Source organism: Drosophila novamexicana, unplaced genomic scaffold (assembly GCF_003285875.2).
Source record: "Drosophila novamexicana strain 15010-1031.04,08,12 unplaced genomic scaffold, DnovRS2.1 tig00000462-arrow-pilon, whole genome shotgun sequence".
Taxonomy (NCBI): domain Eukaryota; kingdom Metazoa; phylum Arthropoda; class Insecta; order Diptera; family Drosophilidae; genus Drosophila; species Drosophila novamexicana.
In genome coordinates this window covers 2,399,648-2,415,951 of record NW_020824806.1, presented here as the reverse complement: position 1 = coordinate 2,415,951, position 16,304 = coordinate 2,399,648, and the positions used below count along the sequence as shown (strand labels likewise).

General features: G+C 40.7%; 3 protein-coding genes across 6 annotated transcripts; 2 read left to right on the top strand and 1 right to left on the bottom strand.

Moving 5' to 3' along the window:
- Positions 1 to 31: 31 nt before the first annotated feature.
- Positions 32 to 1,002, top strand: LOC115760822 (40S ribosomal protein S15). Its single transcript, XM_030702344.1, has 4 exons — positions 32 to 126; positions 323 to 411; positions 492 to 714; positions 768 to 1,002. The coding sequence occupies exons 1-4, from the start codon at positions 118 to 120 to the stop codon at positions 891 to 893; spliced, it is 447 nt and encodes a 148-aa protein (XP_030558204.1). The 5' UTR covers positions 32 to 117; the 3' UTR covers positions 894 to 1,002.
- Positions 1,003 to 1,068: 66 nt separating this feature from the next.
- Positions 1,069 to 6,155, bottom strand: LOC115760821 (serine/threonine-protein kinase meng-po). 4 transcript variants are annotated; one of them, XM_030702343.1, is made up of 9 exons: positions 6,002 to 6,155; positions 4,926 to 5,117; positions 3,283 to 3,544; positions 3,125 to 3,224; positions 2,853 to 3,035; positions 2,621 to 2,792; positions 2,241 to 2,558; positions 1,827 to 2,175; positions 1,069 to 1,322 (listed from the first exon to the last, which is right to left on the bottom strand). In XM_030702343.1, exons 2-9 carry the CDS (start codon positions 4,980 to 4,982, stop codon positions 1,135 to 1,137), a joined length of 1,629 nt encoding a protein of 542 aa, XP_030558203.1. In that variant the 5' UTR covers positions 4,983 to 5,117; positions 6,002 to 6,155; the 3' UTR covers positions 1,069 to 1,134. The 4 variants fall into 4 exon arrangements, with proteins under 4 accessions (XP_030558203.1, XP_030558200.1, XP_030558201.1 ...); XM_030702340.1 differs by having other exon boundaries at positions 1,069 to 2,175; XM_030702341.1 differs by having other exon boundaries at positions 1,069 to 2,175; positions 6,006 to 6,155.
- A 918-nt stretch (positions 6,156 to 7,073) lies between these two features.
- LOC115761056 (sodium-dependent dopamine transporter) lies at positions 7,074 to 15,841 on the top strand. The gene is made up of 8 exons (XM_030702671.1): positions 7,074 to 7,318; positions 8,570 to 8,829; positions 12,696 to 12,830; positions 12,901 to 13,055; positions 13,112 to 13,281; positions 13,392 to 13,769; positions 13,833 to 14,070; positions 14,155 to 15,841. The coding sequence occupies exons 2-8, from the start codon at positions 8,649 to 8,651 to the stop codon at positions 14,779 to 14,781; spliced, it is 1,884 nt and encodes a 627-aa protein (XP_030558531.1). The 5' UTR covers positions 7,074 to 7,318; positions 8,570 to 8,648; the 3' UTR covers positions 14,782 to 15,841.
- The last annotated feature ends 463 nt before the right edge of the window (positions 15,842 to 16,304 follow it).

Sequence of the window (16,304 nt, the reverse complement as noted above, 5' to 3'; positions counted from 1 at the left end):
GTAATGTGACCATATATGCAATCAAAAAACGTACAGTCTGGCAGCGCCATTTTCTTGAGTCTGGTGGCAACGCTGCGGTGTGTGTTTCTTTCCGTTCCGTAGACTGCAAACGTCAAGATGGCCGATGTAATTTTTGTGTAAAAATCTAAAAAAATATAAGGCATCCGTGTGCAGTACGGCAAGAGTTTATAATGATTACAAAGACCCATGTACTGCGCATGTTTGCAAATATTATTTTAGAGTTTTACGTGCTAAACTGTATACGAAATTGGCAATAAGTTGTGCTAATAAATACCCATTATTTTTCTATGACACAAAACAGCAAGTTGATGAAACTCTTAAGAAGAAGCGTACCTTCAAGAAATTCACCTACCGTGGTGTGGACTTGGATCAGCTGTTGGATATGCCCAAGTGAGTAGCTAAGCTCGGGTGCTGAGCGGCGTCCCAAAACTAACCTCACTGTTTACTTCTCACTCCTTCACCGCGCGCAGCAACCAGCTGGTGGAGCTAATGCACAGCCGTGCCCGCAGGCGTTTCTCTCGCGGTCTGAAGCGCAAGCCAATGGCCCTGATCAAGAAGCTGCGCAAGGCCAAGAAGGAGGCTCCACCAAATGAGAAGCCAGAGATTGTGAAGACCCATCTGAGAAACATGATCATTGTTCCCGAGATGACCGGCTCCATCATTGGCGTTTACAATGGCAAAGACTTCGGCCAGGTGAGCAAACCTCTTCCCATTGAAATCCTTTTACTAATTCCGCCTCTCAACAGGTCGAAGTTAAGCCAGAAATGATTGGCCACTACTTGGGTGAATTCGCGTTGACCTACAAGCCCGTCAAGCACGGTAGGCCCGGTATTGGTGCCACCCACAGCTCACGTTTTATTCCCCTCAAGTAAGCGCCGGCACTGTGTCTGGAGCAGAGTCGTCGCCTCCTTATTTGTGGGCAGTGACTTGTTTTTGGATTTTTACGCGTAATAAAGGAAACGTAATTTTTTAAGAACGTAATGCTGTCTTTCAATCCTCTCTGAAGAGTAAACACTGGACACTTAACAAATTTACGCTTTATGTTTATTGGAACTTGCAAATTGTGTATATATTTTGTTGGATTTATGTGTGTTTGATGCAACCGGGCACAAGCTATCTTCGCTTTCGCGCGCTGTTGCTGTTGGTGACCCCCACACGGTCGTAGGCCGTGTCCTTCATGTTCAAATTGGATTCACGTGCGCCATTGTAAACCCTCTGGCGCTGAGTGTTATGGGCCTGTGGATAACTTGTTGTGTGCGTCATGTCGTTCACATCGGCCGATCCGTAAGCGCTGTCTTTGACTTGAGAATCATGGTGGGAGCGATTAAAATAATTCGATTGCATTGCTGCGGGAGGCATCGCAGGCACTACGGGATTAGACAGCACTGGGAGTTGGGCAAGCGATTGGAAGGCATTAGTCAAGCCCGTGAAAGTCACCGTTTTGATCGGATTAGTTTTGTTAGGAAAATTGTTGTTATTGTTGCCACTCGTAAAGTAGGCGCTGCCATTGGGCACATAGCTGCTCTGCATGGGCTGCAGGCTCTGGTTATTGGAGTTAAAAGCGTTGTAGGAGTTGGCATTGTCAATGGCTGGCATGCTGGTGTACATGGCTGCCTGTAACGAGTCGGACTTGGAGCGCTGGAGAATACTCTTGGTAGACATCCGGGTGCCAACGCCAATGGAGTTCTTAGCGGCGGGTGTGGAGGATTCTGTCTCGAGCGGCACGTCGAGCGTGGTTAGTAGGCTGCTGCTCTGTGACTGGTTTAAAAAGCCGTCGACTTGGAGTATTGTTGGCTGACCCTTACCTAGCCGGTTCAGCTCCATTTCCATTGAGTTATAAATGGTCAAATTGCTGGCCAGCATATCCTGCCTGGAGCCCAGTGTCAGCAGGCTGTCGGCATTGGTGAGCGTTGATGTGGAGGCTAGATTAACGGACTTGGATGAGTGCATGGCCATGCCCATTTCGCTGGGCCCCTGCTGCAGTGCACCCGTGCGGGGATCAAAGTGCTTCTGGGTGGCATCTTTCAATGTGCTCTTAATTTCCTTCGGCTTGGCCGGCTGTTGTGGCTGGCGTATGGAGGAGATGTGTCCAGGCACTGGTTCGCGTGAGACGGACGAGGATGGCGACGCGGAGTTCGTCTCCTCGTTCTCTTCCTGCAGAAGAGAAAACCAAAGCATTTTGAATTCAGAGCCATAAGTAGAACTTTTTCGGATCCTACCTCATCCTCCTCTGTTATTATGGACGACTCTATCCAGTCTTTTATGCGATTCTTTTTCTGCAGACGATCGACATTCGTTTCGATTCCGCAGTCCGCCAATGTGTACAGCAGGCGATTCTTCTCGTCGGGACTGCTGTGAAAGGAATACATTGAGGGGCACAGCTCGTCTGTCTCATATTCGGCCATCTCCTTCTCCGCCGTCTTGGCCAGCCAGCGATCGTCCATGAACTTGGTCAAATCTCCCAGACTCTTTGGTCTGTTCCCGCTGCGTGGCTCCAGGAAACGCTTAAACATGCGCTGCGCACGGGACGTAAGCAGCTGTTCGAAAATAACAAGAAATCATATTTATATAGAAAATTGGGAGATTATTTGAACTCTACCTTAAACAGTTTGGGCGTGCGTCGCAACGGCATCATCATCATGCTGGCCTGCCACACCAGATAGCGGACATACCGTGGATCCTCCGAGGAGGCCTTCTGCCAGGGTAGACAGCCGGTCAGGCAAACGAATATAACAATTCCGAACTGCCACACATCGTGACTGGGATCGGCTCTTGAAGGGGAATATATGTATTAGCAGATTGTATATATATAAAACATGTAGTATATATACTTGTAGGTGCCTTCGGGCTTTACTTCCAATACTTCCGGCGGACTGTAGGGCAACCATTCGTTGCGACGCTCCACTGTGGTACCAGATTGAAAGGATTCGCCGAAATCACAAAGTTTGACGCGTTGAAAATCCGAACGATATATGAGCACATTATCAAGTTTTATATCCCGATGCACTATGTCTCTGTAAAGGAGGGGAGAGTTTTGGTTTAGAAGATATATTGATCAATATTATCTGAAGAATATAGAGAGGTTTTATAATCTTCCACTTACTTTGAATGCATGTAATCTATGGCGGAGGCCAACTGTTTAGCTATGCGCTTGCTGTACACCTCACCTACGCCAGTTTCTGTCACATTTGATGTAAGATCACCTGGAAAGAAAACAATATAATGCAATTTTGACTACTTGGTTAATGTCGATTAACCTACCCAGCGGTGCATATTCCTGGGTGAATACATAAAAGCCAGCCGTCTCGAAGGCCACATCGTATGTGGTTACGATATGCCGATGTACGCCCAAATGGAGTCCATAGTGAAATTCGCGATAGAAATCGCGCAACGTGACATATGGCTTGGGCACCGCCTTCAGTACCATTTCGGTTTGAGATCCGCGATGTTCCACCAACAATATCTTTCCGAACCAGCCTTCACCAACAATTTGGATGATGTCAAACTCATCCACAAGTTGTATCTGATACGGGGAATATTATCAAATGTAAAAATTGACTCTTACTTAGAACAGATCTGTGGCACCTGCCCCAAATGATGCACCCCCACGAACTGAATTAGTAATTGCCCAATATATATATATATATGTATATATCTATATGTATTACGTATATGTGTAAGCGCACGACCAGACAAATTTAATGTTACTCTATTTTTGACATAATGCCCAGTCGCCGTTTGCAGCCCAATAAAATGAGTTTTTTCTTGGTAGCGTTAACTATTAGCTGAGCGAAGAGATTTTTGGCCTTGTGCCAATTGAAAACAGTTCAAAATTGACGGGCTGACCGAAGCCGTAATACCCTATATGACTGATGAATGAAGTGAAGATATAGAATTAAGCAGTCAAAAGCAGCTTTAGCTTTAGAAGCATTAAGTTTATATAAAAATAAAGTATATAAGGTCTTCCACAAATTAAGTAATTTAAATATATTTATTGCATTTCCATTCCAATTTTGAAATCTTTGTTTTGAAAAATCATTCGTTTTTTGATTGGAATCCAATCAGATTAATGTATATTAAATATAATTTGAAACAATTATTATGAGCCAAAACACGTGTGAATTAAGAAATATTATTTTTTAATTGGGCCTTTTATTCGAGCGCAGAGGAGGGTCTTCGAAATATTCCTCGACAAGATGTATTTTGAAAGAAGCGAAGGAAATGTTGCTCTGTTGGTAGATGGACTGAGTCAATACAGCCTGTCTGATTATTCGTTTTATCAATCTTTCTGCCTGCTTATACTTTTTTTTTTAAATAATTTTTCCGACCAAGTTTATTGCAGACAAATAACACATAAGGAAGTTGAAGCGTGCAGCATCGCGTACAATTCCATACATGCATACGTACATACATGCATACACACATACATGCATAGATAAATGTGTATGTGTTTATGTGTGTGTATGCAGCGAGCTTGTAGAGTTACAATTGTAATAAAAACATATATTGGGTTTTACGATAAGACTCTTCTAAATAATTATAATAAAACAAAATTTGTGTATACAATGTAAATGTTAGGAAAATAATAATTAACTAATTCATTTATTAACTTTTATATATAAAATATAAATGCAAGAAAATAATAATTAATTGTGATAATTAAATGAACTGAACCTATTTAATTTGCATTTTTTTTTGCTTATATTTTTTAGCATAGTTGGAAATTCCTTTAAACATTCAACTAAAGATGTTTTTAAAGTCGGAATGAATATTGAAAATCTTGCTTGGGGTTCGTTTAGTTAGGTTTCTTGTTATTTATGGCATTTTGAAATGTTTTGATTCGTTTTAATTAGATTAACAACAGATTGATGGCATTGCAGATAGATGGATATTATGCACATTACCTTTTCCAATTCGAATTCTCGAATTTTGTGTATATGCCCTCGCGGTTTCTTCGACATTTTGACGTCAGTTTGCAGTTGAGTTCAGTTTAGTTTTATGCATGTATCTTCAATTAACTAATGAGAATGTTTCTTTCTGGAGTGTCCGATTTAATTCACATGAGCCTCATCAGTTCATGATTTAATCAAACTTATCTACACACCAGGCAAATATAGAGAATCGTTTTTCGAATAAAAGTTTATTTGATTTGCCCGTGTAAGCGTTGTAAATATTTATAGCGGCTGCACAAAGGCAATCAGTATATATATAGCATATATATATATATAGATGGCTATGTATGTATCTTTGTCGGCCTATTTTACATGTGTTTGTATCTTTATTCGCGCATCTGCAGCTGCTTCTTGCAGCTTAAAAGAAATTCATAAGATAAATAGCTTCTCGCTGCGTTTTCATTGTTTTGCACTTCCTGGAAAATGGGCGCCAAATATGCCAATTAAATGATTGCAATTAATTAGTATATTAACTCTTTTTCAAGATGCAGCACAACACGCACACACACGCACACTAACACACTTGCAGTTGCCCGAAAATACCGTTCGCATTAGCTGCCAATCGGCTTAAGTTCAATGTTATTTCGCATTTAAATGACTATACACACACACATACACACACACACACACACACACATACACACATATATATTTAGTTTAGCAGTTGTAGCTGTTGTTGTTGTTGCTGTTGTCAAACAAAATATTTAATTGAACCGTCTGGCCGACCGACACACACACACACACACACACACATACATATGGTACATGCAAATATCTCGTAAAGCTTGCAAATATAAGTGTATTTTGTTTAGTTCAGACAGGTTTTTTTTTTTGTTGGTTTCGTGAAATTCGTCTCATTTCTTTTCTATTCTTTTGCCTACACATTTGCATATTATCAACAGCGAAATTAAAAATAATGCCCGTTGGCTCTTATATAAAAACAAATCAACCGTATGTTGAACATATTTTACATATTTTTAAAATATACAACTAGAGGAGCATATTGAAAACATTTTCCGTTAACTGACTGACTGTTATTTATAGCTGTTAGAAAAGTGCAGTCCATTCGATTATTCAAATGTTCTCTTCTCGGTCTTTTCTCAGTGATCTTTTATTAAGTAAGTGCGTTGCACTTGTTCACAATGCGTTTTGGTTTTAAGTTCTGCAAATTCCGTGGCCGCATTCGATGAAAACCCGTTGCCAACTGCTCTCGACTCTCGCGACTTTTGTCGCTGGCCAGGAAAATGTATTGAAAATGTTTAAAAAAAGACATTTTGTTTACGCTGTTTTCATTTGAATTTTAGGTGTGTGTGAGCATTTTCGAAACAATTTTAAAGTTTTTTTTCGAAACATATTCGAGCTTTCCGAGAACAAAAGATCTGGAGAGCGCGGCGCATAAATATATAGTTCTCTTGCCGAATGTACGAGATGTTATTGCAAAACTTTGATCAAATCGTACGAGCTACACGTTGAGGAAAATATTTGTGTTTGTTTTCGATTGTTTAGTCAATATTTGGATTAGCGAAATATTTGTTTCAATTTCTTGAACGGATCATACAAATAACAGTCTACCTGTTTACCAAACAAATATATTTGCTATGCAATTTTGAATTTTCATTATTATTAAAATACATTATTTGCATATTATTCAATGCATTTGTCGTTTACTTAACAGAAATGCATAACTAGTTCTTAACAGAGCTCTGTTAAAAAGCTTAGCAACAGGCGGGCACACAAGCTCAACATAGCGCATGAAAAGCTTGCTGAGACATACAAATGCACATGTAAGCAACATGTACACACACACACACACGCACACATACATATATATCTACATGCGTACATACGCACAAAGGCAACTCTAATTGGTCACTTCCGTTCTGAAGACGTTTCCTTGGCGCATGCGACGTTCAACTTCAGTAGTTGCTGCGTTTGACACACAGACAGCACCAGTTGTATCTGTGTGTGTGTGTGTTTGTTGACAGTGTATGTGTGTGCCTGCTGGGAGGGTGCAGGTGCAGCCAACCACTTGTCGCAGGCTATAAAAGTCACTGACATACAGAAATCGCTTGCATACGTTTGAATGTTACCGTTAGCGCAACAACTGAACTGTTTGCTGTTGCCCAATCTTCAGTTGTTCGAGGTATATTTTGGCTAGATGATGTACTACGGACAGTAAAAATATGTGTGATTGATGCCAGTGGCAAATAAAGTGTGAAAAGTATTGGGCTGTTATCGCTTAAGAGGGCTTTTAATAATCATTTTTGCATAATTTGTTCGGCAATTCGAGAAATCTTAAATATGGATTGGCAAAAGTGTGTGTTTTAAACTTTGGAATATAAAAGGTATGTAAAGTGTAGATATTGAAAAAATATCAAATGATAATGTTTTTCTTGTTTAAGTGAAGTAAATATGATATTTTGGTCATTTTCCTGTAATCTATAAATTTATGCTAATAAATAATTGCCAAAAAATTGTACGTCTGCTTAAAATGTATTTTATTGTAAAAAAGTATTTATAATATAAGTTAAGAAATGTATCTTCTTTATTTTTCAATTACATTTTCAATGACCAAAAGTGTTTGGCAAACTTGTAGCTCAGATTGTGTATATTCTTCCCAGTGTACACACTTTTTCCAATTTTTTTTTTTAAGTTAATTGATCAACTTTTCAGCACAGGCCAGTCAATAAATTATTAACCACAACTGTAGTCAACTAAGTATTTAATATTTAAGGATCGGAAGTGAAAAGTCGGTTATATTTAAAGAAAAGTTGGTTTATCTTAAACCCAGATACATATAAAATACAGTTCTTTTTATAATAGAGGTAAAAGATGAACATCTGTAAATGTTTCTGATACAGATCTTATAACGAGAGTTTGAGAAATCAATTATTAATTCTCAAAATCGTTTTTGGGAATAAAGAGTAAAAAAGAGTAAAAGTATCGTGTTGTTCGCAAATAGAAACAGAGCTAATTTATAGTCAGTTCCGAGATCTTGAAAGCTTCTCTCGTTCTAATTACTTAATTGAATCGTGAGCCTTGCCGGGCTTTAATTGAGTGCAGGCAGCTCTTGGGTTAAATTGGGCTAATGCGCGAACATTTAATTGAAGCAATTCATTTGTATACAGACAGACAAATATATATGTATATACATATGTGTACAAAATCAGATGCTTGTAAAACAATGAAAGGAAACTCAGATTTTTCGATAGACAAACGCAGGCTTTATGGTTGATATTTGTGCTGTAATTGTCAAGTGTTTGTGTGTGCGGCCGCCACACGTCGTATGCGTAATACACGAACAGGCACTTGAAGCTCTGGGCTAGAGAGCGTGTCGTGGCCAAACCGAATTCAAGTGTTATGGACATTTCAGCAACACACACACACACACACACACCTATACCCACACAGATACAGCTCAATTGAGCATCAAGTGTCGGCTTAAACACTCAAGCAGCGAATCGAAATCGTCGTATGCCATAAACATGCAAAAATTTGAATAGCATGTGGGCAAAAAAACAGTTTGCACGAAAAGGGTTTTAATGCAGCGCTTGCAATTAATATGTAATTTATCTTTTGTTGGATTTGTTTGATAGACTTGAGTTGGCGTGCGACGGTGTTGGCAACTAAAACGACGACGTTTTGGCCAGGCAGACGGGCATCGTCGCAACGGCGATGTCATCGACCGGACAAATAGCAAAGACGTCCACGCCACACGACAACGATAACGATAGCATTAACGATCAGCGCGAGACATGGAGCGGCAAGGTGGATTTTTTATTGTCGGTTATTGGATTCGCCGTCGATTTAGCAAACGTCTGGAGATTTCCCTATTTGTGCTACAAAAATGGCGGTGGTAAGTACTTAAATCACATATTATCTCCAGCCTCAGCTTCAGCCCCAACTCGTTGCCAATTAGGCGCACAGTTGCGTTGAACAATGCCCAGAAAATCATACACATCATTGAGCGTCAGGAACTCAGCGCTGAGTTGCTGCTATGCCGCATAACAAGTGACTTGGCCTTGTTAACACTTTGACAAGTGCTGGGAAAATGCGTGCGAAGTGCTGCCATTAACTGGGCAGCGAGTGCCGTGGTGAACGGGGCGGCGGGGTGGCTCGTGGTTAGGGCTCCTAAGTGCGTACTTCCTATACGAAATTACCCAGAGAGTCCAGACACACACACACACACGCACACATACACATTCATAAGCTGATACATATGCTTAGGACTTGTGATCCTCGTTGGCAACGCCATCATTCAAAACAATTTCAAAGTTAAGTGCTTTTGTATGACAACTAAATCTGGCAGTCATAATCGCATTTGGCCTCCTTTTGACTCCTGACAGCGAGTGACTAAGCATCGCTGCGAAGGGGTCGGCAGGATATGCTTCTCTAGGCTTTTATTGTTACTCGGCTACACACACACGCACACACACATGCACACACATACATATGTATATATATGTATGTATTGGGCACATCAAAATCAAGACATATTTCTATAATACGCATTGTTGGAGAATTCATGTGCGGCACACGTTTTGACGGCGGCACTTAGGCGTTAATATGAATTTTCATTCGTAAATCAGGATGTGTGTGTGCGAGTGCCTTTGCTGGTTGGCTTTGCCTTTATAGTTTTATGACTATTTCATATAGTATTTTGTTGTCGTTGTTGTGATTGTTGCTGCTGCTGCTGCTGCTGCTGCTGGCCTTTGCTATAAGCTTTTTTCTCAGCTCTTAAAAAATAAATTGTTATTTCATACGCTTCATTGCACTCAATCAGTGACAGCTTAGTTTTCATTTTATATAATATTTTGCTGCTGCTGCGGGCGTTGCCAGGCTTAAGTTGCCGCTGCGACAGTTGCCCCACAGGTTACGATTATTAGCTTTTAATGCCCCCAGCTTAGTGGGCATTTAATTTTTTCTCTCCTTTTGTCTTTTACAACAGCCGATGAAATACCTTGACTTGAGCAGGTTATGCTCACAATTTCATAAGCCTGACATACATTTAATATACATAAGATACCTGGGCTTACCTTTTCTATTATTTTTAATGCTTTATGCTTTATTTTTTAAGGTTTAAATTCGATAATTCGTTGCAAATGTAATATGTAATAAGTAATAATTCTTTTTAAATATGTATTTTATAACAAATTATAGTCTTCCCTAAAGATTTTCTTAACTTGACGTGTGCTGTTTGATTTTAAAAATTTTATCTTACCTGGTTCTCTTTGTCTGGAAGGATTGGCTAGATTGAAACTTTGATTCATTTAAGCTGTCGTTTTGTGATAAATAAATATGGTAGAAACAGACAATATACGTTTTCATGTACTTCAAGAGTATCTATTCTTTGGTACATGGAAGCGGGTATGTTTTCTCATTAATTTTCTATAATATTCTTAGGATAATTATTTCGCCTAAGACCCCATTCGTTTCCTAACTTAAGCGGAAAGACAAAGCTTTCAGCAGTCGCAGACTATTATTAGCTAAGATTTAATATTTGGTAGATTAACTTAAATTAAGAGACACTAATTCATTAAGAGACACTAAGTCTCGTAGTTCGTCTGGAGATTGGGATTGAAATTGGGGTCAATTAGCATGCATCTAAATATACCCAACTGGAGTACTCTTCAAACAACTCTTAGCATACCTCTCATTGTGAATAAGTTAAGCAGCTGAGAATCATATTTATGTAAATATTGTATTCCTATTCTAAATCGTACTATTTTGTATTGTGTAATTTTCATATTTTGTAGCTGTCAACTTAAAGCTGTTAAATTGACTAGATAACTAGTTTAAATAATCAATTTGCAGGCTTCTTTGTGCTAAAAATAGCTCTGGAAAAACCGGAAGTGTTGGGCGAGGCGACGGAAATTACAGCTTCAGCAGCAGAGCTGCATTTGATTTTAAGATCCTTATCTAGTGAGGTATTATTTTACGTTTTATGTTTTGTTTTACATTTTCAACATAATTGACAGGCACAGTGTTCAAGCGCCTCTTTTTTTTGTTAGCTAACTCGTATGTGTGTGTGAGGGTGTGTGTGTGGGCTGGTGTGTAAGCGGGTGTGTGTGTGTGTGAGTGTATTCATAATGGCCGTTGTCAATGTAGTCGTCGACTTTGTCGCCCACTTTGCCTGCTAATAGACATAATCAAATCATAAAACGCCCCGCTGTCACTCAACAAAGTATCGATGGCACTTTAGCAATTGCCCGGGCAGGCGGAGCTGGCGGAGCGAACCGACCACGTCGACTGCATGAGACAGCCGAGCCGAGCCGGAGCCGGAGCCGGAGCAGAGCGGAGCGAAGCGGTCCATACTTGTCCCTGTGCCCATGTCCTTATGTATGTACGCTTGTCCCATTGCCAGCCGGGATGCTGTTAATGTTTTTAAAATGTCCTTAGAGTGGCACTTGTGAAACAATTTGATTTTGTGTGTGTGCGCTTCTGTGTATGTGTGCCGCTGTGTCTCTGTTCGAGCCATAGAGCGACAAAAACAGACACTGACACGGGTCAATCGCACACACAACCACACCCACGGCCACACACACACACTCGCATAGACACACCCATCACACATTGTTATTCATAATATTTATAGTGCCTCGGGTGTTGTTAAATATTATAAAACTTGATTGCGCTTTAATCACAAGGGCGCTGCCCAATCGAAGTTTGCTGCAGCCAAATCTCATTTCCGAGTTAATGCAGCGGTTATTATATTAACTTTGCCAAGGGGTCAGAGATTGACATAGAATTTTTCCTTGTTAGTATTATCATGTTATTATAATTATAATTGTTACTATTATTATTGTTAATTTATATATTAATATCTGGCAGCTATAAAATGAAAGATATTGAATCTGTATATGCTATTCTAGAAGCTAAGATAAACTCGTACTGCGCTGGCACTGGGAGGACCTACCTTCAAAATTTCAAGCATATAGCTCTTATAGGTTGTGAGATCGACACACATGCGGACGGGCGTACAGAAGAAAGGACGGAGAGGCGGAAAAACGGATAGACAGACGGAAGGACGGACGGACAAACAGTTGAACAGACGGAAGGACGGAGAGACGGACGGATAGACGGATGGATAGACGGATGGAGAGACGGATGGAGAGACGGATGGAGAGACGGGCAGAGAGACGGATGGAGAGACGGGCGGAGAGACGGACGGAGAGACGGGCGGAGAGACGGGCGGAGAGACGGACGGACGAACAGTTGAACAGACGGAAGGACGGATAGACGGACGGATAGACGGATGGAGAGACGGATGGAGAGACGGGCGGAGAGACGGATGGAGAGACGGGCGGAGAGACAAACGAAGAGACGGACGGAGAGACGGGCGGACATATAGATATATGGATTTACTTTATGAGTCCTAAGATTTAACTAATTACTGTAGACTGTAGATGTTTAACTTCCTGTTAAAAATATATATATCAAGCATATTTTTTAATTTACATTATTCGATTCTTAATCTTCTAACGACAAATTCCATATACATACATACATAGCATCACGTTAAATCTGAACCAGATGTGGTTGCCATTCATGGGCCCTATTAAGAAATTTGCATCGATGATGGATAATATGATTAGATAGCTAACAAGTGAGCAAACTGTCGGTGAACTGAAGAGTTTGTTTAAAAATTTCTAGTAGCAGTGCCTAAAAAAGTTTTAGGAAAGGATGTTAGATTACATATAAAATGTATGCATATATTTGCAGGCGCCTTTCTTGTGCCCTACTGCATTATGTTGGTTGTGGGGGGCATACCTCTATTCTACATGGAACTGGCCCTGGGACAGCACAATCGTAAGGGCGCCATCACCTGCTGGGGGCGTCTGGTGCCGCTATTTAAGGGTGAGTAGAAAAGGGGGTAAACATAATTATTTGATGCATATACGGCGATATATACGTACATATATTTTAGGTATCGGATACGCTGTTGTGCTAATAGCTTTCTATGTGGACTTTTATTACAATGTGATCATTGCGTGGTCGCTGCGTTTCTTTTTCGCCTCCTTTACCAGTGTGCTGCCCTGGACGTCGTGCAATAATCCGTGGAATACGCCCAACTGCAAGCCGGTAAAGTCAACGCAGTTGACATTCATTTATTTATATTCACCTTTTGCTCATCGCAGTTCGAGGGTCAGAATTCGCGTCCGCTGGTTGGCAATCTGAGCGATTTCTATGCGTTCAACAATCAGAGTCTGTTCTTTGCCAACGAGTCGTATGCGAATGTTACATTTGCTAGCTTGGCGCCCGTTGTGCCCGTCGAGAGATTCCAATCGGCCGCCTCCGAGTACTTTAAGTGAGTGGCACACACACACACACACACACACACACACACACACACACACACACACACACACGCACACACACTCATACACAATTTAAACTTAATTTATATCCCATTTACAGCCGCTATATACTTGAGCTGAATCACAGCGAAGGCATTCATGATCTGGGCAAAATCCGTTGGGACATGGCGCTGTGTCTGCTTATTGTTTATCTGATTTGCTACTTCTCCTTGTGGAAAGGTATTAGCACTTCGGGTAAAGTGGTCTGGTTTACGGCGCTCTTTCCGTATGCTGTGCTGCTTATTTTGCTAATACGCGGCATCACCTTGCCGGGCTCTGCCATGGGCATACAATACTATTTGAGTCCAAAATTTGATGCCATTTTCAAGGCTGAGGTGTGGGTCGATGCGGCCACGCAGGTGTTCTTCTCCCTGGGACCGGGCTTTGGTGTGCTGCTCGCCTACGCATCGTACAACAAATATCACAACAATGTGTACAAGTATGTCCTAATTCGTATATATATTGTATTCAATGTGTTTTTCATGAGCTATGTATTTTACAGAGATGCTCTGCTTACCAGTTTCATAAACTCGGCCACGAGTTTTGTGGCCGGCTTTGTGATCTTCTCCGTGCTGGGCTACATGGCGCACACATCGGGCGTGCGAATCGAGGATGTGGCCACCGAGGGTCCGGGTCTGGTGTTTGTTGTCTATCCAGCGGCCATTGCCACGATGCCGGGCAGCATTTTCTGGGCGCTCATCTTCTTCATGATGCTGCTAACCCTCGGGCTGGACAGCTCCGTGAGTATTCAATGCGTCCAGTAGGTCAGCATGGAAAGAAGGTAACTTTAATTTGCCTGGCTTTGCTTCTGCTTCTTTTGACAGTTTGGTGGATCGGAGGCTATTATCACGGCTTTAAGCGACGAGTTTCCCAAGATTAGGAGAAACCGTGAACTCTTTGTGGCCGGGCTGTTCTCGCTGTACTTTGTCGTTGGCTTGGCCAGCTGTACCCAGGGCGGCTTCTATTTCTTTCATTTGTTGGATCGCTATGCCGCCGGCTACTCCATACTCGTCGCGGTGTTCTTTGAGGCGATCGCCGTTTCCTGGATCTATGGCACAAAGCGTTTTAGCGATGATATCAACGATATGATTGGCTTTCCGCCGGGCATGTATTGGCAGGTGTGCTGGCGTTTCGTTGCCCCCATTTTTCTGCTCTTCATCACGGTTTACGGCCTGCTGGGCTACGAGCCGCTCACCTACGGGGATTACGTGTACCCCAGCTGGGCAAATGCCTTGGGCTGGTGCATAGCCGGCTCCTCGGTGATTATGATACCGGCGGTGGCCATTTATAAGCTCATTGTTACACCCGGCAGCTGCAGGCAGCGTTTGCGTACTCTCACAACTCCTTGGCGGGATCAGCAGCTGGCGGCGGTTAATGGAGTTACCACGGAGGTGACTGTCACACTGGTGCGTCTGGCTGACGGCGAGGCGGATGATGCTGCCGATGTCTGAGTTCGACCGATTGCACGCTTTCAAGTGTATTACGTATAGATTTGAAAGAGATTTACCAACAACTTTTACACTAACATCAACCTTGACATCAACTTTAACATCAACTTGAATGTGTGTGTTTGTAGCCTGGCCTCGGCTAGAATTGATTTATGTTTAACTTTCAGCTTGGCTCTTAGGCAACAGGCACCTAGGAATCTAATGCAAATTTCGCATACAACGTACTTACTTAGGTTTCGACACCAAAGAAAAAAGAAAAATGTAGCTCAAAACCATAAGCCTACAGTTAAGATTAGCCCGTAGTTTCATGTTGCGTTGCATTTACACTAAATACACCCTATTCATATATATACTACATATAAATATATAGTTCACAATATTATGCATACATAAAGGTATGTTTGTATATTTACCAAAACGCTGTGTAGATAATACAGAAATATTTAAGTAAACAATAACGAAATTGTAATTGTTTAATTGATATTGCACTTAGCCAAGTTTGTGTGCAGCATATGCAACAGGGAATTAAAGGTACGATTCACTCTTAAGACCCCCAAATGGATGTCAGAGTTTGTATATGTACAGACCTAAATAGCTTTATTATATAGTGCGTATAGCTCGAATGTCTGTTTAGCTGAAGCTTTAGCCAGAATGTGTTATGTATATAGGTTTAAGCCATCAATAGCTTACCTAGTTACCAATTTGTAGTTTTGTCAACCAAAAAAATATTACAGAACATCCCTGCCAAATACTTTTTATATGCTTAACTCAGGCAAAGTCTTTTTCACACAGCCATAAAAAGATTTTGCCATAATTTATAGAATTTACATATATTCAGATTGTTTCTGTTAACACCCGTTAGAAAATTTGTATCTAATTTGTAGCTAAATTTTAAGTGTTATCATAAAAACAAAATGTTAAAAGACAAAAGCAAAGTTGGCAGCCATCAACTTTGCTTTGAATTTATGATTAGGTTGAACAAGAGTTGATTTTCAATGCACTTTCACGCAGCCATGTGAAAGTGCAATGTGATGAACAAATATCAAATGTATTCAATTTATGCTCAGTTGTTTTATGTTCTATTAAATAAATGTATTTTAAGTTGGAATAACAAAAAAAACATGTGTTATTATTATGGCGGGTGAATAAAGGGGAGACGTTGCGAAGCAGCAAAAGGCGCAGTCACGAAATTGACGTAAAAGTGGAAATTCCTGCTGAATAGTAAGTATAAATGCTTAAACTATTGTTATACATTTCAATAACTAAATTAATTTCAACAATTTTTACTATACACCCTATTTGAGAAAGGCCTCTTTTTGAGCATTAAGAAAGTAGGCCGTCTGTCTGTCTATCTGTCTGTTTTTCTTAGGAGGCAAGCTCCATATTTTTCATATTTCTAAGACGAAGAATATTAAATTTTAATTTAGACACATGGGAGCTATAGGCAATATTGCATTAAATTATTAAATACACGTTAGAAATTATAAATTTACCACCTGGGATTTACTTTTCCAGTGCTCCCCATC

Bases quoted from the DNA above. Each gene is read 5' to 3' on its own strand.
- LOC115760822 (XM_030702344.1), top strand. The intron at 412-491 runs GTGAGTAGCTAA...CACCGCGCGCAG, and splicing joins CAGCTGTTGGATATGCCCAA to CAACCAGCTGGTGGAGCTAA. The intron at 715-767 runs GTGAGCAAACCT...GCCTCTCAACAG, and splicing joins ATGGCAAAGACTTCGGCCAG to GTCGAAGTTAAGCCAGAAAT.
- LOC115760821 (XM_030702340.1), bottom strand. From the start codon at position 4,982: ATGTCGAAGAAACCGCGAGGGCATATACACAAAATTCGAGAATTCGAA. The intron at 3,545-4,925 runs GTAATGTGCATA...TCCCCGTATCAG, and splicing joins GAGAATTCGAATTGGAAAAG to ATACAACTTGTGGATGAGTT. The intron at 3,036-3,124 runs GTAAGTGGAAGA...CCTCCTTTACAG, and splicing joins ATAGATTACATGCATTCAAA to AGACATAGTGCATCGGGATA.
- LOC115761056 (XM_030702671.1), top strand. From the start codon at position 8,649: ATGTCATCGACCGGACAAATAGCAAAGACGTCCACGCCACACGACAAC. The intron at 8,830-12,695 runs GTAAGTACTTAA...ATATATTTGCAG, and splicing joins GTGCTACAAAAATGGCGGTG to GCGCCTTTCTTGTGCCCTAC. The intron at 12,831-12,900 runs GTGAGTAGAAAA...CATATATTTTAG, and splicing joins TCTGGTGCCGCTATTTAAGG to GTATCGGATACGCTGTTGTG.